This window comes from Aptenodytes patagonicus, chromosome 2, assembly GCF_965638725.1.
Source record: "Aptenodytes patagonicus chromosome 2, bAptPat1.pri.cur, whole genome shotgun sequence".
NCBI classification, from domain to species: domain Eukaryota; kingdom Metazoa; phylum Chordata; class Aves; order Sphenisciformes; family Spheniscidae; genus Aptenodytes; species Aptenodytes patagonicus.
The window spans coordinates 42,381,531-42,408,493 of NC_134950.1; the positions used below are offsets into that span (position 1 = coordinate 42,381,531).

General features: G+C 39.4%; 1 protein-coding gene across 2 annotated transcripts in view; it reads left to right on the forward strand.

Annotated features, from left to right (window-relative positions):
* The window catches only part of TOX (thymocyte selection associated high mobility group box), a 228,757-nt gene extending 205,913 nt beyond the window's left edge, over window positions 1–22,844 (forward strand). For both annotated transcript variants that reach the window (XM_076329664.1, XM_076329663.1), the window contains exons 7-9: window positions 8,651–9,037; window positions 18,157–18,308; window positions 20,613–22,844. In XM_076329664.1, the coding sequence (XP_076185779.1) occupies window positions 8,651–9,037; window positions 18,157–18,308; window positions 20,613–20,649 (576 nt within the window). In that variant the 3' untranslated portion in view covers window positions 20,650–22,844. The remainder of the gene's footprint in view (window positions 1–8,650; window positions 9,038–18,156; window positions 18,309–20,612) is intronic.
* The last annotated feature ends 4,119 nt before the right edge of the window (window positions 22,845–26,963 follow it).

The window sequence follows — 26,963 nt, forward strand, 5'->3', positions numbered from 1 at the left end:
AGGTTTTGCTGCATCTTTCAAATATATATATTTAATACAGATATATATAGGTAGTGTTAAATATTTTCATATATTATATATGTGCATCTATGTGTATTTATATAATAATATATGCATATTATGTATTTAACATGCATAATATATATGTGCATATAAGTGGTACACATATGTATGTTAACTATGGCAGTACAAGTTTAACTGTTTGAATAGTACGAGGAAGATTTCTCTTCCCTGTTTTTTTTCTCTCTGGCTAAATTATCTTTAATTCTTTCTGTGTAGTGACACAATTTCAAGTTTCATGCAGACATATTTTAGCAGCCATGGCTGAAGCTAAAACCTCTCAGCAAGGAGAAAATTATTCAAATTCAAAATACTCAAGCATATTTCAAAACTCTGACATTGTATCTAAGTCAAAGTGGTGTCCTCACTTGACAGTGCAACAAAAGCATTGGACATTTTTCAGTTTTGTGGACAGTGCAAATCCTTTGGACATGTAAAATTGCTTCCTGAAGTATAGAGCAGACCTAGCTTTCCTAGTCCACCACCTTGCAATTATGCTTCATAAAAAACTAAAGGTCATATCTAGTAAGACTAGTATTGCCTTAATGCCATTAGCACAGCAGTTTGTAACCAGAGAGTTTCCAGGCACCCAAAATATCTGTTACACTGCTTCTGTTGTAATACAATTGAACAGCCTAAGGAATTCGAGTCTCTGCAGTCACTGCAGAATTCAGACTGCAGTGAATACACATGAAAAAGTTTGAGCTACTTGTAAAAAGCAAAATGGAGACCATGTTAAAAAAAAAAAAAACAAACCCCAAAACTCAAACAGTAAACTTGGTGTTAGTTTCCCATTTCATATGTGTATGTGGTTAAAGCACTTGCCTAACATATAAAAAGGCAAAAAATATGTCAGGTGTCTCAGATCGTGCATCTCCCCACTCCCAAGTAAATGCAGATGTGCAGGTCTGCTCTCCCCAGGATTTGTTTTCTATGGCCCAGTGAATCCCACATTCTTTTCTGCGTAGTGGCCAAGCTTCAGATGTAGGGGAGCACGGCATCCTGGCTCACTCCTCCCTGAAATAAGCAGCTGCTGGGGTTTAGGACATCTCTTTTGGAAATAAAATTCTGAATATCTCTTGACAGAGTAGGCAACTGAACTGTCGTGTCTCCTGGTCAGTGCTTTAATCAGTTGGCTATTGCATACAAGGAGAGCAGCATCCCTCCTGCTGCTGGCAGAAAGGCACCTGGTTTCCACTTTTTGAGACAACAGATTCCTATATTATATCTAGCCCCAGTCCGTGCAGATGTTTTGGAATTTCATAAAAAAGTTTAGGCTGTTCTCAGTGAAAGCATCATAGAAAGAATAAATAAAAAATATGGTTATGTTTGATGCATGATGGGGTTTTTTTTGTAGCTATTGAAGTGCTACAAGGCATTTGGCAATATTTCCCTTAAAACAATAACAAAATAAAAACAGAATGATGACATGCACATACAGCTTTTACTTTTTTCCATTAAACATTGGAATCCCTAGCTGGGAAAACTATAATGTAAGGCTTTTACAGCAGGTACTTCATGCTTCTGTGATACCTCGGTCTTTCTTTCTTTCTGCAGTTATTATGATATAGTCAGAAATTTTCAAGGAATCATAAATAAAATTATGTATGTGCAAGTATGTGATGTATCAGAGTATCTGGTAAGTGAAGATATATGTTTATAAAACAATTGTTTAATCTGATAGTAACACAAATCCAACCATCTTCTTGGCTAGCAAGGAAACCAACTATCTACTGCAGCTGAAAATGTAGAGCAAACTATATTTCAGTTAATGTCATGAATTCGATTTGAGGCTAAATCATGTGAAGCTTTACATTCAGCAGTGTAAAAACTGAGACATGCTCTCACATAATTTCTGCCAAAAATGGCAGAAATGTCTTGAGCTTGAGAGAAGCCAGATTTTGATCTGGAGAGGAACTGTGTTTGGTTTTGAAGTGAGTTAATAAAACTAGATTTCACTATTAGCCTAGTGCTTCCATTTGGGGAATTAAAACATTTGTATCAAATTAAAGTTGCATATCCTTTATCACATGTACCCAGGTTACATTCATAAAATATCCATTTTTACTTACATACCCTGAATGAATCCATGACAATCCCCTGTAGATGATGACAAAATGTATATTTAGATTTGAAGTTGCTCTTCTGAGCCACCTCAGCTAATTACAGATGACAACCCATGGCTTACTCCTTTGTTCTGAAACATCAAGAATGTGTCAAAAAGCGTCTGAACTCTCTAGAGTCCCAGATGTTGTTATTGCAATAGGTGACTGGAATTAGCAAAATACGTAACGTCATTTGCTAAGAGCCTCTTGTGACTTAGGTAGGAAGGCAGCTGTACTGCAAATATGCATATGACTTCTCCACCGGAGTGAACAGAGTTAAGTCAAAGAAATCTCTAAAAGAGTTAAAGAGCTAAGCAGGACAGAGAAATCACTGCTGGAGAGAAGTCATTCTCTCATAAACAGCTTCACAGGGGTATTAATAAAATGGCTGAGCCCATGTAGGCTAGAAGAAGGGATTCTTCTCAAGGACAGGCTTGGGGTTGGAAGTGACCTAAAATGTCAAAAACGTTAAAAACGGACAGGATTATGTGAACACAGAAAAGCTGAGAGAAGGAATAAACAATTCAAGATGTTCCTTCCACCAAAGAGACAACAAAGACAGCAGATGCAAACTTAAGCTTAGGTAAGCTTTGTAGGAGCTGCATAAATATTCAGCCAATTTCCTTCTATCTACCTCTTTAATGTCACGGTACTGGAGATAACTCCTTTAAAGCTGAGTCAGACCTGCCTAAGTTTGATCACAGCCTGCACAGCCTGGACCTTTCTGGTACCAGCTGACATAATCACTGCTGTTACCTGAATGTAACCTTCATTCTGGTCATAGAGTCCACAAAATGTTGAATTCCTCAGCATGGCTCAAGGATGGACACCAGTCACTAGATGTGCGCATGGCACTGTCATGAAAAGGGACAGTGTGGCAACTACGTAGTTTTCTGACACATATTCATGTAAAACCTGAATTGAGTTAAACTCTTTTCTAGGCTTTGAAACTCACATAGTACATACGCCTTGTCTATGTAGAGAGGATGCCAAACCTCTGTTTCTTATTTAAAGGGAAGCACCTGTTTCTCATTTAAAATAAAATTATGTTAAACCATTCTGGCTATGTAAAAAAATCTTCTGAGGTTGGAATAGGTTATGTTTAGCCAGAAGTAAAGCTGTTTGTATTGGTAGAAAGTTTATGCTGGCCATATCGGCCATAAGGCTCATGTCTTTGCCCTTGAGGAGGTCTCTCAGCATGTATGTAAAGGACACATAGGCATCCAACAGTACCAAGAACATTTACTGAATCTGCACCAGTTCTGCAATCTTATGCATATTTTACTATAAAGGGGAGATTAATTGCTGATGTTAATAAAGAAGTACTTTGATAATGGCTGATCTGTAAATGACTGAAATTATATTGCTCCAGCTGAAAGATTTTGATCATTAACTATTTTTGTGACACCAACAGAATGAGAAAAAAAAACATTTTTCTCTCTAAGTTGAACAGCTATGGTTTCTTTGAGACAACACTGACTTTTTGATTTTATATTGCAAAGAGCAATATTAGTTGAGCATTGCTTACTAGAATGACGTTATTGCAAAAGTATTTCTTTAATTCCCATATATTATGGTATCATATGCTATAGTAGATAAGAATACTGAATATAAAGCATGTATACAGCATGTAAATTGAAGATGTTCATATACATATGTGTGTATATATATCTATATGGTCCTACTTGCTGGCAACATTTCTAACAATAACTGCATTAACACGTTAAAAAAGCAAAATGAAGTAAGTATAGGCACTTGCAGTTTATAGGTATGCTTCTGAAGAAACACAGGTCAAAAGTAGTGCTCATCAATTGGGAATGATTCTCAGTCTCTGTTAGCCAGGTCCTACTTGGTTTTCATGAAGAATGAAATGGACATCCAGATGTTAATACTGAAGTAACAGTGTTGGGCTCTGATCCAAATTCCATTTAAGTTAAAAGGAGACTTTCCATTAAATTCAGTAGTCTAAGGATCAGGCCCTCAGAGTACCACCTTGTTAAAACATGCCCTTGCTTTACTTTCAATCACACGGCTGTTGCTTCTGTTCCAACAGGAGTGGGGTTAGAAGATCCAATGATAGCCAGAAGGCAGCCACAAGTTAGAAAGGGAATCAAAACCCATGTGTAGATTTCAACAGCCGTTTGGTTACCCAGATCTATAGGTGAGGGTTTAAAGTGCAACTATAGACTTTTCAAAGTGGAAGTAAAATGATATCCCAAAGGAAGCCACGGACATGCCAGGCTGGCATCACTAGGCTGTTGCTGTTTTCTGTGACACCGCTTAGGTTGAGCAGGAAGTTTGTACCAAAAATCATTTCTCAACTGTAGGAGTGGGTTGGATGTTTTGGGGTGAGGGAAATCCCAGTGCCACTTTCCTCTAAGGAACTGACAACCCCCTGTGCCTGAATTCAGTCTGTGATAAGAAGGACTATTAGTCCCAGGGCAGTTCTCCTCAGGAAAGAATAGCACAACTGGATGAGCAATGCTTAACCCCTTAACCTAATCTAATTCTTTAATTTGGCAATTACGTATAAGGAGTTTTGGCACACAATAGGGGAGTAGAAGGTGGATGGGAAAGTTCGCTTTGCTCTAGAATAGGAAGGAAAGGCATGAGTTTGGTGAAAACTGGGGGGAAGAGTAGAATAGTTTTGTAGACTGAGGGCTATGCACCAGTACTTTTAATTAATATAATTATATTCATTATCATAAGAGTTATAGTACTGTTTATTTTGTTTCCTTTTTTCCCCTATTTCTCTTCTACTTTCATTCTCTTTCTGTTGGGATTTCAAAATGTTCTTCCCCCTTTTTCTTCATGTTTCAGTAAAACAATAGATGCTCATGAAAAGAAAAAGGTGGTTTTGTGTTGTGCCTAAACGGCAGTCATACATTTTCGGTAGCATTCCATTGCCTTGGCCTAACCTACCTTGTCTTCACCTTCTGATTATTTTTTTTTAATTTAGGCAACAGTATTAGATGATGATGTGAGATGGAGAGGCAGGTCCATAAGAAACCCTACTCCTAGCCTATGAAGAACTTGAAAAATTTAGAATAAGGTTTTGACCTGAACTGCAGAACAAGTAGAAGCCACTCAAAGAGCATAAAGGACTGTCAAGAAAAGCTAGTTCGTGGTCCTAGTGTATATTCACTAATATATGTGTACAATACCACTTCCTACCATTAACTAAATATAATATTCTGTCACCCTCTAGTGGTGGGTCTACAACACCATACTTCTGATAGTACTGATAAAAGATTTTCTCACTGCATGTCTAGTAGAAGACCTTGTCGCATGTAGGAGAAACTAGGCTTCAATGTTTGATGTTCTGTGCATACAGATTTGTAATTTTGGTCTCCACTGCATATATATGTAAATGAATTGTATCCTATAATTCATGCCAAAAATGAGACATGTAAATTGCCTGTGTTGGTTTTGGGCAGATTAATTAACTAAAGAGTTTTTTGTTGTTTGGGGGTTTTTTTTAATTATTTCTGTACTCTTCTCCTTGGATAAATTGACTGAATTCCGACATGCAAAGTCAGGGAACACAACTGTGCACTTGAAGCCCATATTGGCTAACCAAATCCCTTCTTTCTTAATTCCTAGTTTTACCCATAATAAAAGTCCTTGTCTAAGACTGTCTGATGCTCTACTGGACAAGTGCAATGCCCATTCAAATCTGTGAAAGCAGTAATTGTGCCTGAAATAATAGTGTGACCTATGCATCATACGGACCTCTTGGTATATTTGACAATAAAGCAACATAACAAAGCCAAAATATTTGGCATCACCTATTCCATTAGCTTCAGCAACACTTACAAAATCTGGGTTTCTGACCCAGCCTTAGAAAAAGCTGAAAGTGCAGTATGCTAGAGAACAGCATTTAATGGGTTCATTTATCAAGATTCCCAGTAACTGATAATATTGATGTGTTTTACACTGATATTGGACAATTTGGCTTCAGATCACATATGATTTAAAGCGTCCTAAGTAACAGCAAAATACTTGGTTTGAAACGGAAGGGTCGTGCTTTTCACTGGATCAGGAGGTAGTGAAACATACAGAAAGCTGATTGATAGCTTGAGACAGCTGGAACAGTCCCTTTTGATCACTTTGCAGACGCTCTTCTCAGAGGTAAAGCAAGTGTTATTCGTCTCTGGCCAGAGACTCTTAACATAATTTGGTATTTCAAGTATTAAATGATACTAAGTATCCGATATCTCTGTAATATTATCAGTATGGGCCATGCATTCACCACTTATGTGTGAACTCAGAATTACCAAATGATTAAAATGGTTCACTGTATCTTTGTTAAAGAGGTGTATGGCAGCATCTTCGTAGTCACAAATGAAATGTAGGTATATATCAGCATGTCACAAATAGTGCCGCAAAGGCTTTTTGATACCTCCTCACCAGGAGGAATTGTTTAACCGATCTGCCTTTAGACACTTCAGGAGCAATTATCCCTTCTCGGACCAGATGGAGCCTTCCAGCTACATCATGGAAAGGCAAGGTGTTTTCATGAGGGGACGATGCACTCAGTAAAACTTCGAGTTTCTCAAGAAAGAACCCAGCATACACCTCCTGTAATGTGTAAAGAGCCCGGGACACTCAAGAGGAGGGTCCTGACCATGCTGCTAATTAGTAAACCTTTTGAATCTCTGAAATTTCAGCAAACCTGCCAGTCTTTGCTCCCACGCTCACAAAAGTATCCTGCAAATACAACTGGGAAGAGAGGGGGAAAATATTTCTCACGTCGTCATGAACATTAGTTCAGTGTTTTGAAAACAATACCAAAAAACTGGCAGATTTTGCACCTACCTTCAGGTTTTATCATTTACTATCTGTGGGGTTTTATGTCTGTATCTGAATCCTGCAAACACGCATATGATACACATTGCACATGTGTACATCCACATGTGAGCAGAGCTAGGCAGATCCACAGAGGCAGAGATTTACATTCATTTTATCATATTCATTTAATTTCCCTTAGTTTACTGGAGAAAATGAGGTTTTTTTGCTAATGGAACTGCAGTTATACTTAGGGAAAATGAAGTTATCTTCCTCATCTTTATCATCGCATATAATGAAGCAATTTCAGTAATGCACGTGTCAGCGGATTGTTGGTGATGGTACATCCTTCAGAAAGAATACAAATAGACTTCACTGACCCTGGAGTGCTGAGAGTAACATGATACTTACTCTGACTTGTAAACTGAGCAAACATGACATGGAGGTCACAGAATAAGGGCATATATGCATCTTTCAGCCCTTGTTTTGACAAAGTGACTTCTTTCTCCAGAGGGACATTTCTGCCATTTTTTTCCAGCATGTTTCACCTTTCACTGGCTATTAATCCCAGTATGACTTAACTGCAAATTATGATTCCCACCTATAAGCTTATGGGATTTAATTCTTAATTTTTTTTCGTCATTTATTTGAGCACACAGAGTTAGCACTCAGAAGATCTAAGAAAATAAGGGTATGGAAAACAACTTAACAAACTGAGTTTAAATCAAATGTAACAAGTTATAAATATTAGAACAAAGAGTACTATTAAAATTCACATTCATTAATGGAAATTTTTGATTATTAGCAGCTTTAAGAAATCAGGGTAGACCATAAAATTTTTGAAAATCTGTGCATTTTCTAATATTCTATGCAGTATTCTTCCAGCTTTAGTAAGATATCTTCCCTGTGTCTGATTCAGTCTAACATTTATATAGACATCAGTTTTAAACAGAATTTTCAGAACTTTATGAACTGGGTTAACAAAGGAAGTTTTGCTAAAAGTGAAATTATTCAGAATATTCTTATTTTTCTGAATGCATGGTTCGTGAAACGTTTGATACAGGTGTGGATAGCATCCCAGCACAGAATACTTCAAAATAAAGGTATCAGCACAGCAACTAGCGTATTTATTCAATGCAGTAGAACAACTGTGGATGGGGTTAAGCCTCTTCATCATGTTAGCTAACTGATAAAGCACTATTAGCAGTTATCAACGTGTATGGTAAAGGACATTGAAATTCTTCTCCCTGGTTTGCAGATGGGAAAATGGGACATGTCAAAGACCACTGCAGACTTTTGCTGGAACCCACCCTCCTGAATCTGTTTTCAACTAGGCCATCAAATTTTATGATGATAGTAATGGCTGCTTATGTGAACAAATGTGACAGGCTTGGTTGTCTTTGTTGTGTAGGTTATTAGGTCAGTGATGCCAGTTCCAAGTTTGGAAAAAACAAAATGTCAGCCTAGGCCAGGAAGCAGAGGGGCGAAATTCTTTTTTTACAATGCTGAAGAGAAATGTGTAAGGTAATAGGGATTAATTATTTGTCTAGTGTAATAACCAAACTCCATGTCAAGGACGATTGGATGGTCCAGATTTGTGTTTTCCCATAGTGAGACTCTTAAAGAGACTTCAGGGGGGAGAACAACAGCAGTTTGTAGCTTCTAAGTATTGTCTGGTTTTTGTTTTTTCTCAACAGAGCTACAGTGAACCTGTTGATGTTAAAGCCTCCCCGCAACCTCAGATGATGAATTCAAAGCAGTCGGTGTTTCATGGGCCTGCCCAGGCTCACTCTGCACTGTACCTCAGTTCCCACTACCACCAACAACCAGGAATGAATCCTCACATCACTGCCATGCATGCCAATATCCCCAGGAACATAGCGCCCAAGCCCAACAACCAAATGCCAGTGACTGTTTCCATAGCAAACATGGCTGTGTCCCCACCGCCACCTCTTCAGATCAGCCCCCCTCTGCACCAGCATCTCAACATCCAGCAACACCAGCCGATTTCAATGCAGCAGTCCATTGGAAACCAGTTACCCATGCAGGTCCAGTCTGCTTTACATTCACCTACAATGCAGCAAGTAAGTTTGAGCTTTTCAGTTGTCTGGGGAAATGGGGTTTTTTTGAGGAAAAAAAAAAAGTCATCCAGAATTTGACATAGTGAGGGAGATGTAGAGCCATGGATTAGCTTTAATTTTGCAGAGTTCCAAAACTGTGGTAGTATAGTCTGAGGACTTAGTCTTTCAAAGGTAAGAACAAATGAATGAATTTACCTAGATGATGGGGAACCTCGGTGGAACTGTTTGTGCTAGCAACGATGTTCATCACATTCTTCTGAACACTAGCCCTGTCTCCCCCACAAATTCAGGAGGCATCCTTTAAATAGAAGTGTGTCCGTAGAGCCATCTACAAATCTGGGAGTACCCTGAAATATAAGTGAAATGTTAAGTCTTCGGGAGACATATTTTACAAACAAAAGGCAGGCATGTCTAGAAAAAGTTATGATTGTAGCATGTGCTGTTATCCTTGTGCTGACTGTGACGTGGAACAATCAGAGGCACCATGAAGCAACACAGGTTGTGTTAAACATGCTAGATTAAGTGAACATGAGTATGTTAGTTTATGCTGCATTCATAACTTCATTTTGCTAGATAGACATACCTTTTTTTTACTGGAAATAAGTGGGCTGTCCCCAGTATCCCAATATGGTGGCTTTTTTTTTTCATTCTCAGTGTTCTAGATAGTTGATTCTCAAAACATTTCCTCGGAGTTCTGAATAAATGTAGGCCAACCATAGTATTGTGACTTTTGGGCCCGGACCTATGGTGGGTTAGAGCAGATTAACTCTGCTGATTTCATGAGAGAAAATTTCCTTTTGTATTGGATGAGGTCTGACTATCAATAATAAGATTTTGTTTTGCAAAGAAGCATTAGAATGAAAATTTTTTTGGATGGAATTGCAAGAATCTACAAAATTTGTATACACAAAACTTGTCAGTTCTGGTTGATAATACATAGTCATGAACTTGCTGCATGTTTTGAATATCTCTATATAAATTCACCTTTGCTAACAAGGCATTTGCATTTGCTTTCCAAGCCAGAAACATTTCATCCCAAGATTGGTCTTTAGAGAGGGGAAAACCCAAACACAAAACATAGCTTCCAGCTGGGAGAACAATTTAACAGGGAAAGAAATTTTCCAAAGCAGGACAAAAAAAAAGAAGAGTTGAAAGCAATCCGGACTGATAAATTTAGTTGTTCAGAAGGTAAACCAAGGTGTGCTCAGGATGATCTGGATTTTTTCAGAGCCTTTGATCTTAGTCTCAAGAGTGATTTGGAGTAATCAGACAGGAAGGAAAGTTTGTGAAGTGTTTACAACTTCTTCCTAGCCCAGTTTATTTTTCACGATCAGAGTAAACAGACTCAACAGACTTATGACCCCACAAATGTGGAGTCTTTTACTGCCGTGTATTCCTGAAGATTTTCCTACTAGTTAGAAACCCAGTATCCTGGTGTGAGTGTCCTGGGAGAGCCCATATCAAGTCTCAGAGAAACTCAGGAGTTAACCCCAAGCCTGAGCAGCAAGAATTAGCTACAGGAAGTCCTAGACAGGTGAGCCAGGAGGGTCTGTCTGGAGATCCTAAGCCTGATGCAATCCTGGTTGAACCTGAAGCCTCAGAGCAATGAGAGACAAAGCAATGGACAGAGACTCAATGCAATAGCCTGGTTCATTTACCAAACACGAAAAACAACATCTGTGACAGCAGCCTGTTGGGATTGTATAGTTATATTTCAGCGAGTTTTTATTGCAAAGTGATTCAGTCTTCCAAGTTCAGATTGTTTGCCAGGTTCAGTGTCACTTGTACGTTACTTGTCTAATGCAGAGCTACAGAAGATCAAACCCCTTATGTCTTTTCCAGAATCATTGATAGGCATAATTTACTGAACAGATTTGAAAATCCGTCTTTATTTATTGAATTAACAGTACAGTAGGGGCTAGCAAAAGATGTAATGCAGATGTTAGATACTTACATATGTATACATACAACATCATCATTATTGTATGAATCCAAACATTTAGGCATTATTCCAAACGATTACATACTACAAAAAGGGTAGGATAATATGAATCTTCTGATGTTTTATTTTACCAAGTTGCACGCTTGTAGCATATGGTGTGTGCGTCAATGGCTTGAGAGTACTTTCACTCATCTGTGAGATGTGTGTCATGCAGCTGAGTTATTTCTAGCTTGAGAGAAAACACAGGGCACTACGTTGTAGAAAACAGGTGTCTAGAAGTCAATATGTAGACCTATACCATAATGAGTCTTTTGCTTTACTAAGTATGAGTACAGTAAAGTAAAAAATGCTGTACCTCTGTGTTCCTGCTTTCCATTGTTAAACTCATGAAAGGTTAGCTTAAATACTTTTTACCAACTCATATTCCTTAGTCAGAAAGGCTGATGCTTAAAATGAAGATACCATGGTGAGATATTTCTGAGCTTCACTAAAGGTGACAGGTGCTTATTACCTGTTGAAATGCTACGCTGCCAATCTTAACTACATTTCTCTTTAAGCACTGTGGAACATCTACAAGCTGGTTTATATTTCTTACTCTCCTGCTTTTGTTTCAAAGCAATACAACTTTTGAGCTCTGGAAAATCTATGTAATTTCACTTTGGAATATTTGTAATATTGTATTTATTTATTTATTTATTTATTAGCATACAACAGCTTACAGTCTGTGAATTGAGTTTAAGTATAGAATCCATTTCATTAAAGAGTGATGTTGGCAAAGACAAAGCAAAAAGTATGTTAAATTTTAGGGTGACAGGTGTACTAACAACACCGTGATTTGCCATGCCAGAGCAGAACAGTGATATCCTGTCTAGTCTCTTATGTATGACTCTTTCTAGACATACTCAAGAAATGTTAGAAAACACTGTCCCCAGGATTTCGTGCTGCACTAGAACTCAGAGGACAGGCTGGCCAACGGGAGCCATGTAGCAAGAATTCAACTATAACTTGAAAGTAAAGGCCTCCTTCTGACTCAGTTGTCAAAATACTCTGCCTCCCCTTTGCTCGAAATTGAGCAATCACTCTGCTGATCACAGAGCATGCTAAGGAGGAAAAGACATAGTGGAAAAAAAATGAGCCCTCCAAACAATGACAGCAGTACAGAGTCAACAGCAATGAGGACAAAGAAGAAGCATAGCACCACCCTGTATGTCTGGCCCATGGTGAGGAGGGAAGGAGGACTCTGGATATGAGATTCAGTCCCCAGCAGCATGGCGCAGACCACTCCGCCTCAAAAAAAGACAGCCAAGAAGAATGGGAGAATATGTAGTCTGATAAAGCAGAAGCAATAGTTGTATCCTCTTTTCTCAGTTCCTCTTCCCTCAGCTGCTTCATTTCCTCCATGCTAAAGGTGTGGCCACCCTAAGCCTTTTCCAAAGACTTCAGCGGGCATCTAATTTATGTAAGGAGCAAGAACAGAAACTAATTAACATCCCGCTCCCTACAGCATAACTTGCAACAGGAGACGTTTTCCTTTTCAGAAACATCACCACCACTCATACCAAACAGACTAATACCCTTTAAGAAGTCATGTCACCCTGCAGTGTGAAGCTTAATAGGCGAGAGGGGTAAGTCTGCCAACAGCTTCCTAGCAGTCTTCTACCACAGGCATTCACAGACTCACCTGGATGGGCACCACCTTGCAGACAGACAGCTGTGCTGTAGACATGTTAGAAGCAGCAGTCACAGATCCCACCGATGGTGGGTGCTTATTTTTTTCCTTTTTTTCCCAACATCCAGCTTTGAAATAGTTCGTGGCTTACTAGTGTGACGCTCAACAGTGGCAGGCTCTGGGAATCCCTGCTCTCTACAGATCCCCTGCTTTAGCGCTGTGGCTCTGGGATATTTGGTCACTCATTTTCTCCAGGAGAACGAGAATAGTTTCTTATCAAAGACTGTCTTGCATTATGTCTGAAGGACTGCCAGCTCCAAGAAAAATCGCATAAAGATCCAGATTTCAGTCCTGGCAGCCAGGAACACAGTTCTCCAAAACCACTGTGCATGAAATCCACAAACTCTTCTGTGCGTAACTTCGAGGAGGGACGGATAAGAAGTGCTGACCTGGGGAGAGAGTTCTGCCCCCACTGCTGCCAGGACAATGAGCTGATCTTCATCAGCTCCGCAGGGAAGAGCACATCCTCCTCCACTTCCAGCAGCCCTTGCCTGCACACGTGCAGCTGCCAAACTGAGAGAGACTGCCAGCTGGAGAAGGGCAGTCTCCTCCAGGAGTCCACAAAAGCTACAGAACATCAAGAAGGTCAGAAGTGTTGATAGCCAAAAATCCTCAGTGACTGCACAATTTCTGTTATTTTTAAAATCAATTAATTCTGTGGAATATGCAGCTGATGGAATGCATCCAAATTATTCTGAAATGCACAAGGCAAAGTAAAATTTAGGTATTAGCATTTTGTTCATATCCTAGCATTAGTAAATATTTTTTAATTTCTTTTAAACAATCTTCTCTAGTTTGAGTTATCTAAATATTTTTTTAACTTCTGCAAAGTAAACTCTTTTGTCTCTATTCCTTTCCGTTCCAAAACAGTTAATGAATAAATTATATAATGGGCACTACTGTAAACCTTTGGGGTGCTTCTTTACAGTGTTAATCCTTGACACTGTAAAAAATGACCATTTAGTTCTATTCTAATACTTAGATTTAAATTAGGTCCTGATTTTGATGATATTTAACTTCTAATTCTGAAATATACTATATTTTTCTTAAATATTATTAACAGGAGCCATGTTAAAGTCTTACTTTGCTAAAGTCTAAATCCACTGTGTAGCAGTTTTTCTTTCATCCACTTTTGACACATGGAAGAAACCCAGTAGATTAGAAGAGTGCGATTTTTCTTTCATTAAATGCTCATGTGAGCATCTCATCACTTTTTTTTTTTTTTTAACTGATACAGAGTTGCTTCTCTCCAGTCTGTTTCTTAGGTTTGACATGATGTTTAATTTTTACTTAGTTTGGGTCAGGTGATCTGAATCTTAACCCTTGTCATTCAAATCAGCACAATTTCTCCAAAGTTCAGGCTAAAACGGCGTCTGAAGCTGCAACCTGATTTATCTTGCAAAGTCGTTCTTTCCTTTCTCTACTCAGAGACTTGTGCTTCTTTCCGAGCATACCCCCCGCTCCAGCCTGTTGTACTGCGCTGTTTTGTGTGGAGAGTGATGAGACCAAGGATTCACTCCCTCCCAAATATGCCCAGTCCTTGTTAAGGAACCCTTTTAAGTAGCCCTACTGGAAGCATCTCCTTCCCCGCTTAAAATCCTTCACCCAAGCATTGGGTGGATGGTGAGTCCCATTAAAATTTCTGTCCCACTTCGGTTCACAGGTAGAGCAAGCAAAACTTGATTCTTAATGTCTAGTAACCATGGCTGCAAGTGTATGCATAACAAAGAAGCAGAAGATTAATGTATGTCACATTTTTTTTTATTTTATTTTTTTTAAATAATAACTCATTTCAGTCTACTTTTAGGTATTTCTTTTCCTTTAGAAAATAAATGTATACAGCAAGATGATTGCATAGCCTGCCAAAAATAATAGCCTCATTTTTTCTGGTATATATTATATACAGTAAACTCAGGGACCTGCTGTATTTGTCCAGATTTCTCCCCCTTTTTTGTTACGCTTTGTCTTCGAATGAGGTCAAGAGAAAAAAAAAAATCATTAATATCTGTCAACTTCCTTTATAACCTTAAGGAAAAATCTTTGTATGATATCACACAGACAGATTTTCAATTTCCTTGTGTAATAAACAGATGCTTTAGGATTTGGATGTAATTTAAAGGTTTAAAATATCACATTGAGATTGATGAATAAATCAGTTGTGAAGACAAAAACATTGATGCCTGTTGAAAATACCTCTCCAGACAGGCAGGAAATGAAATTAGTTCCCAGTAAAGTGTGGAGATGAGGATCACTGTTTAGTTCTGCTGCAGGCTTTTTAGGACTTGCTACAGTGGCACAACGAAACTGCTAGGGCTACAGAAATCTAATTAAAGAGCAAATGTCCCTCCTGACATCAAATTAATCTTTATCAAGTTCCCTATTTTTATTTCAATCTGGAACAAGAAAATGAAATTTAAAATTCTAGGCATGTTGCAAAACAGTTGGTGATTTTCTCTTGAGCATTACAATGCAAAAACATTCAACATTGTTTAATTAGACCTCGAAGCACTCATTTTCTGAGCACTTTTTATTTCATCATTGTTTGTTAAGGGCTTACATAAATAATACACAAATATTTACTACAAGCCTGGTACAAGGCTGTGTCCCTCTGTTGTACAGATCTATATTTCCAGAGTTTTTTCTGTTGATGAAAAAGCTGAAGTAATTATTGTTTACATTTTAAACATCACCGTACTTTATCAGTCCTTCATATTGAGTTCAGGTTTCTTAAATTACTTTGCCTTAACAAGCATGCTTTCCAACACCCACATTACTACTTTTGCTGCTGGTATTCCAGTAGCCCTCAAGCAGGCTCAGTGCCGGCCAGTGCTGGGTGCTGCCTCTTGGCAGCACTCAGACCACGTCTGCAGAGCCCGGAGCTGGCCCCTGCCCACGGGTGTGCCCGTATGGCCCGCGGGTCAGTCTGCTTCTGGAGCTGGAGCCTGCCTCAGATACTTCTGCACCGCGTTAACATTTGTCACATGAGCACATCCTAAGAAACAGGCCCCAATCCCAGGCAGTTACAAACTAAACAGACTTGCCAGGTGCAAGATGAAAGTGTTGTTACCCTTTATTTTGCAGATAGGAGAGTTAAGTTCGGATCCGTGGTCCCAACCTCAACATAAGAGGTATCAATTCAGTCCAAGCGCAAATGCACGCATGCTTCGCTGGAAGAAAGCCAAAGCAATCTGGCTGTGGTCACACAGAAAACCTGAGGAAATATGAGAATAAGTCCCCACCCAGTTCCAAGCTGGCATTTAAACCACAGGACCATCCTCCCGTATCTAAGCTATTTATTTGTCCTAAATCCAGAAGAAATTGGATATTGCAATATATATTGCACTGATGGTCTCTTCCTCTTATTTGGGGAACTGTCTCTTCTTGCTGCATGAGTCCTTGAGTCCCTGTGCCTGCTCACTTGCATGCTTTGCTAAAGCACTGCTGGAGCTACTGGCCCCATATAGTGTTTTTGTTGTATATATGATTGTTTCATGAAGATGGGTAAGAGAAAGCTCAGGGGCTTTGCTGCCAAAGGTAAACCTGAGTGCCTAAGGGTAGGATGTGTTTCTGTGGCTAGTTTCCTCTTACAGCTAAATTAGAAGGGCCTTATGGGTGATGTTTTGTATAAAAATGATGACGGTGATATACAAACCCAATTTTTCTGCCTTCTAATTGCACGAAACTCCAATTAAAGTCATTGGGAAGTCTGCTCAATTACAGTTTCCTTTGGATCCGCTGCAGGCATGGGGGTTGTTTATGCAGCCTGACGTGCAGGTTTAGAGCCTGGTGAAAAGGCTGTGTACAGAGCATGGGGGTTACAGCCACCACGGGTGGGTTTTATGTTACCTTATTAGCAGTGTGTGTTACATGACAACTAGATGCTGAATTCAGCTCGTGAACTTGCCCACTACTAATGGTCTGTTTCTTGGAGTCACCAGGGACAAAGTGAGGCTTCAGAGAGCATTTAAGGTACTGAGGTGGGACTTGGAATATTCTCCATACGGAAGAGATTATGGAAAAAAGTTGCGCTCATTTACAGCTTAGGCGGGAATCTGCGGTCAGGATGAGTGGAGGGAGGTGACAGTGTACACGAGAGGCACGGCAGGGCAGAACACCTACGGGATCTCCGGGGAAGAGATGGAGTATAATGCACCAAGAAAGAGGGATGTGAAGAAGGAAGTGGCATGTTATATTTGAAGGAAGCTCATTTCTGGGGATGGAGGGGGCCAGGCAGAAACTGAGAATACTCATTTATCTTGATTAAAGGTAGCGTGGCCGAGTTGTTAAACCTGCAGAAAAAAACCAGCTCTTCCCAAAATTTCTGTCTTTATGAAGGCTGTGTATATGAAGAGATCACACATAATCCACTAGAATTTAAAACTAAAAACTATGAGCTTTAATCCTATCTGTTCTGTATGTGGACTTTGGCCAGAAGGAGTGGATTTTCAAACTAGGTATCTTGGTTCAAGTTCAGTTTCTGGTTTAGCAGCTACACATCCAGTTAACTTGAGTGGGAATTGTATGCCCTTGCCCCAGGAAGGAGTTTGGTCTGTTTTTTTCAGCAGACATCGATTGCTTTTGTACAGCATTCCCCTACTTTTACCCAATGTAGTTCTTCTAACTTTACAGGAACATGATGTACATTTATACAGGGTGAACCAGATACACTAGCCTTGAAATTTCAATTGTTCTCCTGGTTTTGAAACACAGCATTTAAACATCCTCATATATCAAAAGAGCTAAAAATTATTATGACTTTTCATATGACAGATATTTCAGGGAGCGGGTTAGATGTCTCTTTGTAACTTCCACTTTTTTTTCTCGTCTTCTTGGTTTCAAAAAGTAAGTTATTCTGTGCTACTTTCACTACATTAGTCCAACAACTGTTAAAAAGCTTTGGTTGAATTTCTGTTTAGTTGAGAGAGAAGTACAAATAAAAGAAGCAGCAGATGGTCCCTTTGTGACTGAATGAAGAAAAAGGGTTTTGAGAACAATATGTGAATAGGTGTAGTCTAATAAAACAGTCAGCCACCTGCTGCCTACATCCTTCAAAAAGATTCTGTTGCATATTCTGGGAATTAACGACTTGTGTGTGTCCTTACATTTAATCTAAATGGAAGCTCTAAGGAGCAAACAGACCTTTTTGCCCCAGTGCTGATTGAGTCGTTCTCTTGGTTTTGAATTGTTTTTGATCTGTCCCTTTTAGTTCCATCCTGTGACTGTTTAATAGCTAACAACGATTTGGCAGTATTTCATTTCTCAAACCAAAGAAAGACTTTAAAACTTAGAAAGCACGTACACATTTTTTCCTATTTTAAGTTTGATAACCTAAAGTACACCTGGAAAAGAAGTATTCTACCATTTCACAGTACACACTGTTTGTTTTTTTTTAATGCACCCAACCTGTTGCTTGGTTTCCGCACATTGTAATGTACTTGCTTTCTCCTCTAGGGATTTACTCTTCAGCCTGATTATCAGAATATCATCAATCCAACATCAACAGCTGCACAAGTTGTTACCCAAGCAATGGAGTATGTTCGTTCAGGGTGCAGAAATCCTCCAGCGCAGACTGTGGACTGGAATAATGACTACTGCAGTAATGGGTAAGCAGCCAGTGAATGCCACCTTGTGTTGAGCAACATTCATGACACAAGAATCTGATAAAGAATTTGGAAACGGCTTTGTTGCCTGTTTCCCTACAGTATTTCAGAAGTGCATCTGTGATGGCACTGTATTTATTCAGCAGTTAGACTGTTGTGGGAGAACAGGTTTTCAATACATACATTTATTAGACATTGTTGTCTTATCACAGCATATACACTTTGGTCTTAGAGAACTTCCATTCCTTAGAAAATCAGAACTGAAATCTTAGGGAGAAGGTGTAGGAAAGAAGTGCTAAGATCACTACCTCCTGCTTGAGAGGCAAATGGCGTGAACTATTTTCTCCAAGTACTCCATTTCTGAGGAGAGCTTGCTGCCAGTGAAAACAACTAGTTTGGGTCATGAAAACCCACATCAGTGAGATGCAGGGGTGATGCATGGGATACAAGATACGTGGAAGGGAATGGCATGAAGATCACATGACTGTAACCAGAAACAAAACACCATACGTGTAGGAGCTCTGTGCCCCTACCATAAGATTAGTAGCCCCTTCAAACCCTCAACTCCTCTGCAGCATGGTTTTTTTGGAGCCATGTTCCTGTCCTAGGAATTTCCTGGAAACATTTAAGACTCTTGAACAGAAGGTATCTTTTGAGTTTTAAATGATAGATGTTGTGTCTTGTGAACATGCCCACCAGCCTGACCTCCCCTTGACCTTGGCATGAATCCCCAAGGCAAAGGTAGATAAAAGCTCTTGGTTGCTACCAAAGTGTCAAATCCAGCCCAGACAAATGAACACAAAGCAGAACTAAAGAGCAGTTTCACCCATTACATTTACTCAAACTGAGAATTTCACCTGCATTATTGTTTTAAAGTATTTCTGGAACTCAAACTAGAACTGAACAAAAATCTTTTTCTAGTTACTAGTTCAGAATAACACCTTGACTAGAACCTGCTGACACTGAGGCAGACTTTAACTAGTCTGCACAGCAACATCGCTTACCCCCGTACCTATCACTGTTGCCCCATGACTTGCCCACTTGTTCAGCAGAACGGTCTCACTTCTGTGCTGTACCACCACAATGTCTTGATCTGTGCTGCAGGCCCTTGTAGGAGCCTACCCAGCCCACAGACTTTTATACCCACTTAAACTGAGCTCTGAATAGTCTGTCCTCCATCGAACAGGCCATAGCCACCTGTGGCTTTGACTCCTGGTCTCATCTGGAAAAAGCAATGTGACATTATTGCCAGCAGTGCCCTCTAGGTGCCCACTGGGCATAACTTTCCATCAGCAGAAGCTTCCTCTGAGCAGACCCTGTGTAGATATGCCTTTGTGAATCTGTGTGCATGGATTTAACCTACCTCTGCTATAGCATTGGCATAAATTGCCAGTGCAGCGTAGCTTGCTCTGTGCTGCTCCCAGCCTCCAAACCAAGTAAGCTGTAAAGCTGTGGAAGAACAGAACTGGTGCCTTGGTTTTGGCAAGGAAGAGGGAGATAGAGAGTAAAGCCTCTCTCCCAGAAAATCTCTGCTGTGTGAACCAAGCCCCATCAGTGATGCCTCTTCTCCTTTAAATGATTTTTTTTTTTTCCTGACTTCTACAGACTGTTCCGAATTAGAAACTGGTAAATGACTCCTTTTTGCTCTGAACTGATATGCTTCAGTTGAAGCTGAAACCGAGCAAGAACTGAATGTAAAAGTGTGCTAGACACAGTGCATCGGTGGAAGGTCTCCTGTAGAGCCTGGTCTCCAGTAGAGACTTGGTCTAGTTGGCTCTGCCAGAAGCTTCTGGTGTTTCCTTGCACATGCTTACCTGAACCTGCCAACCTAACTCATTTTGGCTATGCCTGTACTAATAAATATAATAAACCAGAGATATCAGTGGCTGGCACCCATGTTCATGTAACTAAGCTCTCCTGCCCCCTAAGGAAAGTGGCCACATCATATAGGGTGCTTATGGAGTATCGTTCTGAGACCTGTGCTAAAGCCTCAGCTGCACCTATGTGGTTTGTGAGAGAGGGATAGTCAGTGCTACTAACCCACTAGTGCAGGTGATCCCAAAGCAGGGCTTGAACCCATGTCCCAGGCCTGTGTAGTTTAGAGCCAGATGTGGTCTCCGGGTTGCTACATGCCACTATGGTACTAGGATTTTTCTTATTATTACCATGGTAATGCAGCTGTACTTCAGTGATATGCTTGGAATTAATGACGTGCAGTAGGGTTGTGGGGTTTTTTTCGGAAGAATAGGACTAAAAATTTGACAAATTTAAAAAAAAATCACATTTGTTCTTTTTCTCTTTGAACAGGGGCATGCAGAGGGACAAAGCACTCTACCTTACCTGAAAATCTGAAACACCTCTCCTTTCCACTGAGGAATGCAGGGAAGTCTTTTCATCATGGATTGCTTTATGCAGTCAAGGCAGTTCTGCATTTTATTAGGAAATACAAGTTGCTAAGCACTTAGGACTATTTGAGCTTGTGGGTCACCCACTCTGGAAAAAATAGTCTTGCTTCTTCCCCCCCCCCCCCATTTTTTCTCTTTCTTTCTTCTTTCCACCCCTACCCTGAGATCCTTTAACGGACATTGCTTTTCTTCTTCCCTGAAGGAAACTTGGACCATTCAGATTTTATGTTGGTTTTTGCTGTGAAGTGCTGCGATAGTAACTGCCTTAGCAACTGTAGATGTCTCGGAAAAAAGTCCTGGATTTTCCATTGGTTTTTCATAATGGGTGTTTATATGAAACTACTAAAGACTTTTTAAATGGCTTGATGTAGCAGTCATAGCAAGTTTGTAAATAGCATCTATGTTACACTCTCCTAGAGTATAAAATGTGAATGTTTTTGTAGCTAATTGTAATTGAAACTGGCTCATTCCAGTTTATTGATTTCACAATAAGGGTTAAATTGGCAAACATTCATATTTTTACTTCATTTTTAAACAACTGACTAATAGTTCTATATTTTCAAAGTATTTGGAGAAAAAAAGTAAAATATTCCCAAATGATATTAATTAAAAATATTGGCTTTGTCTCATGAAATAAACACAAAAAACTAATGTTGATAAAGAGCAAACACATTTATTTTGTACTGCCTAAAAAATGCTTCTTTTTTTTAAAGAAAATCACTTTATGTGTACTGGTTAGTAAACGTCATTTAAGTCCTTTTATGTATAAAACTGCCAAATGCTTACCTGATATTTTATTAGATGCAGAAACAGATTGGAGACAGCTAAATTATAACCTTTACATATGGCTATGTATTATTGTTTCTTCATACTGTGTCTGTATTTAATCTTTTTTATGGAACCTGTTGCGCCTATTTATGAAATAATAAATATAGGTGTTTGTAAGTAAATTTGTTAGCATTTTAAAGAGGTTTCTTTGACGCTTTAACTTTTGCTGGCACAAATTGTTCACAATTGATGTGAATACTTTATTTAGTTTTTACAGTGACATATATAACACCAAACCTGCTTTACTGGCAGAAAATGAAGGTAACCAATACTTATTTCTGTATTTCTTTGGTTGTTAAGGAAAAAAAAAAGGTATTTTAAGTAATTCCCTTTTTAAAGCATTGTAGCAGGAAGTTGCCCAAAACTAAGACTTGAACCAACAAAACTAGCTGAATAAAACTGCATAATGCTGCTTCTTGAAAATTCATCAGTTTTGGTTAATTAGTCAAGTGGAATAAAAATATTACCAACAGAAATGTTACCAAATATGCTTCAGCCATTTTATTATACATGCAGAAGGTCCTACAGAGTTTTAGGGACTGTATCACACGTACATCCTGAAGTGAAAGGTAAGTTCAACAGCCACAGGGAAAGGGATAAAAAAAATCCAAAAGAAGGTATTTTGTCAATGTTTTGGATCAGGGATAGCTCTGAAAATATATTTCTGGAGGATTTCATCCGAGATGCCTGTCCAATTAATGGAGAGTACCACTGATTTGTATTTCCTCTGTGAAATAAAGAAAGCAACTCGGATAAAATACACATTATGCAATGCCATTGTTTTTTCTTCAAAAACAAAACAGAAACAGAGGTATGCTTGCTTTGGAATGATTTCAGGCAATGTACAATCGGAATCACTTGGTATGTAATAACTAATAAATAATGCAGATCAGATGTGATTACTCAAATGACTGTAGCTGAGAGCTCTAATTTTCCTGTCTTGAAACTGTATGAGAACTCGTGATTAAATTCACAGTTTATTGTTTGTCTGTTTAGTACTTTAGAAATATACCAGCACTACTAATTACCCAATGTCTTCTATTTATTATATTATAGTAAACTACATTTTCCACTGATATTAATTCTAAAGCGAGAAGATAATTACCGGGGATGTGAAAAATCAGCTTTGATTTTGACAGGCAGTTTTCCTTTTTCTTTTACGGAAAAGAACTGTGTTATCTCCATTTCTTTTAGAGCAGGTGCGCAGTCACATAAAGTTGTTAATTTTGGTATCCAAGCAGAGTTCAAAATACAAGAAAACTTTAATGTAAATAAAAAAAATACATCATGAATAAAATACTTATTCTGTATGAACCTCTGGCTAGTTGGTGTCTCTTCGTCTGTAAGAAGGGAAACCTGCAGTGTGTTTACCATGTAGCACCTTACCCGTCCAGTGGTTTGAGTGTGGCTTTGTGTCTGGGCTCTGTCTGGATGGGACAGTTATGCTGGAAGAACAGCAGTTTTGGCCAGGGTTACACTGAAGCCACTTTGTTCCAATGGAAAGATCCAACTTCGATGCATAAATGTCAGTTCTTCATGTCTGACCTTGGGAAAAAGCAATGGTTGCTGGTCAAGGGCAATCTGCTATTTGTTTTCAGCTGCATATTCACAGATACAAATTGTCAATAGATGGAGCCTAAAAGGTTGAGATCCTTTTCTAAGCAGGTGAAACTCCGCTGGAGTTCATGAAGGTATGCCCCATCCTTCGCTGAAACGCTGTGGCTTAGGCACCACAGTAACACATACACCCAAGTCACTGGTTGTAAGTCACTATCTGTCATAACAATGATAATGAGAAAGCACACAGGAACGAAACAACCTACACATTGAAGCAACACAGTAACAGCAAGTAAATATGAGAAAGACATCTGTCAAAGCGATAGAAACCAAGGGAAATAATGTCTTCCATTAATTGAAATTAATATTTTTTAAAATGATTTTTAAAAAATGGTAGGAAAAATGCAATATTAGCAACATAGGCACTCAGGAAGATGTAAATCCCCTTTGCTTGCACCAAGGTAAGCAGAGGTTTTGAAAAGGAAAGGCTCTTCAAATTTACGGCTGCTCTCCAAGTGCCCCGTTCCGGCAACGTGAATCCCGGCCTTTCCATCACCAAACTCACAGAGGTTCGAGCTGCTGCCTCCAACCCAAAGAAGCTCTTCAAAGAGACCTGCTATAGGATTTTTCCCCCCACATTCATCCACAGGCAGTAAGTAATGTATTCATGGAGGGCCCCAGCCATTCACAACAAAACCTAATGTATTCATGCCCACTTCTCTCTCTCTCTCTCTCTCTCACCAAATACCAGTTGCTGATTCCAGTGGTGTCTCTGCCAAATATTCCCTGCGAGGCTCCTCTGTAAACAGGAAACCCAACAATAAAAGAGCTCATTACTGGAAGGTAAAACATGCTCTTACCACCTTCCTCAACCTTCTGAGACTTCAGCTCAACCTGAACTACCATCTCCAAGACTGTATCTGACTATTTCTTTCCTGATCCTGTAAACATGGCAGATCCACTGAGATCTCTTTCTGTGCTCTGGGGAAATGGAGTAGGTAAAAATTCTTATTTTGCACACACTGTGAGGCGTAGCTAAAGAGCTGTATGTAACCCATACAGGAATTACTCCCCAGAACTCCCATTGATATGTAGGTATAGGTACAGATACAGATATATATATATATATAAAGATATAGATAGATATAGATATAGATATAGATATAGATATAGATAGATATAGATATAGATATAGATAGATATAAACAGACAGAAAGATAGATAGATAGATAGATAGATACATACATACATACATACATACATATACAACCATTGCCCTGTTAATTATTTATCTGGTGTCTTCAAGTCCTTTTGCATTTAAATAAAATATTATTTAGTGAGTATAGCAGTGTGCTGGCAGTGCTGCAGGAGGTGCTGAGCACCTCAGAAAACACAAGGTGCTTTGTGTCAGGTCTCACAGACAGCATTTGCTTTCCTTTGCAGAGTCATGTGTTTTATTATTACGCAGCAGCACATTAAATCACAACTCAAATGTAGTTCTTATTCCACCGACAAGAGGACAAGTGAGAACAATGACTTGTAACATTTCAGAATCTGTCACAGTTACTGCCTAATTAGAGAAACCCACTAGCAAATGTGCATCTGCATGGATCCTGCGATTGTCATCAGTTCACATTCTATTAAGGGCTTGCTGCGATAGACACTTTACAAAGAAATTTTGTTCAGGCTAATACCAAGCTGGCAAACATGTAATTGGCTAGAAAATAAAATAGGAGAGAAAAAAAAAGAAAGAGAGGAAGAGGAAAAGAAAAGGGAACCTTCCCATTTGGAAAACAAGCTGTGTGCAAAAATCCACAGTATACTGCGGAGAAGATCCTTACCCTCTGACAATTGTGTGTTTACAACGAGTCTGAGCATAATTGCTCTGATGGGCTGTCAAGGAAAAGATTAATTTGGCAAAGATTAGTATTGACTTGCTGTTTATTAAGGCTTTTAAACAGCTGTATCTGGCAACATTCCTGTAAGTGCCTGTCATGTCTGAAAATCAGGCTCACACCCGGGTGCTTGCCAGCTGTTGCTAAACAATCTTACTACTTTGAGTATCTTTCTCCAGGCCAAACAGCAAAAGCAAAGTATTGCCAAATGAGTCTCTCTCATCCTGTCACTTTTCAGGGGATCTGAGAGCTCAGATGTCAGTTGACGGCTCGATGGCTGAGCTGATAGCAGCTACCGGCAGCCGGCAGGGTGGTTACAGAGATGCTACACCAACCTGTCTCCCATGCCGAGGGGAGGGTGCTGCTGCTGGTCACCTCACCAACACAGAAAACCACAGCTTGCAACTGCTGTAATGCGAATGGGTTTTAAACCCCTTAGCGCCCGTGATCAAACTTTGGTAGGAGGCAGAACTCCGGAGACAGTAGTTGATCCCCCCAGGCTCTGATGGATAAAGCCAACAGGGTAGGAGGGTGTGTGAAAGTACAGTAGACACCATTAATCTTTATAAAATGAGCCAACATTTTCTTCTATGATTTTTTTCCCCAGACTGCTGATAAACAAAAGTCGTAAAAGCCATGCACACAAAATACCCTGGGTCAATGGAAACCTGTAAAAGGAAAGATGTCAGTTGTTATTTTTGTTACGTTACTTAAAACATTTCAGCTTGCATTGTAGGCTTTAGTAGCGAGCTCAGAAATAAATAATACCAATGGAAAGAAGGATAAATGGCTGCAGCTAAACGCCAATACAAATAGCCATGTGTTACAATTAAAGTTGATTTGGCCTTTCCAATAGAAGTCTGATTTTCTGGGATTAATCTCGACCTTTTCAAGTTGCATCAGGCTGAAACAAGTTGTCAGAACAGATGTGAATTTTGTTTGCAGAGAACAATTGTGATCCAGTAACCCTTAGAACATCAGCGTTTTCCAGACCGCCAGCCAGTTGAATGGTGAGGATGGGGACGGCAGATACTGAGTGCACACAGCAGGCAGAACCAGAGCATATGGTTCATATGGTTCAGAACCATGGCAATGTCCAGAGGCTGGAAGTTTAGGTCAGAAAATTTCAACATGGAAACAAAGTACTTTTCCTTTTAACTCTGAATTTACCAAGCAGAATGGTGGATGCACAACCACTTGAAAAAAGATGTTAGATCAAGGATGGATACCTTTGTAAAACACGTGTTCTTTAGCTAAGTCAAACATATAAGTGGGTGATACTCCATGCGCCACTGTTTCACAGCAGGCTGGGCACACATTTTGTAATACAGAAGTCTCTGAAGACTCCAGGAATCACACATTTCAGATGCTGCTCTAAACTAGCTTTCTAAGAAGTTTTGCCTTGCAATCTGCATGGATCCAGTATTAAAAAAAAAGAAAGAAGAAAGAAAGAAAAAGAAAACCTCAAGTGAATATTCAGGCTTCTCACACTTTGATACCTAGAGTTAAAAACTTCCCAGCTCTATGCACAGCATATATGCTGACCTTGGTGCTCCCAAATTGCCAAGTTTCAGTGGAAGTAAAAAAGTCCAAAGCCTTTCCAATATGGGTACGGGGCAGAGGGGCTATTCACCTTACCATGCTAGCACAGCAACTGTGGCAGTTTAAGCCCTCTGCAGACACAAAGCCTGCAGGTTGCTTTTGTGTTACCGGATTTCTTCACAATGAAACATTTGGATCCATGTTTATGCCATCAGTGCAGTCGTATTGTTAAATACTGAAGATGCAAGAGAGATTTTTCCTGCTGTCTATATAGCACGGCTTAGATAGCAACATGCAGTTCCAAAGTTCATTCAAAAGCATGTCATCACTTGAATAAATAAGGCTATCTGATGCCCTAATTAGTAGAGTAAGCCTTCATGTTTTGAAATCTACTTCTGCTCAGAGTTCTGAAATAATGAGCTGAGCCTCTC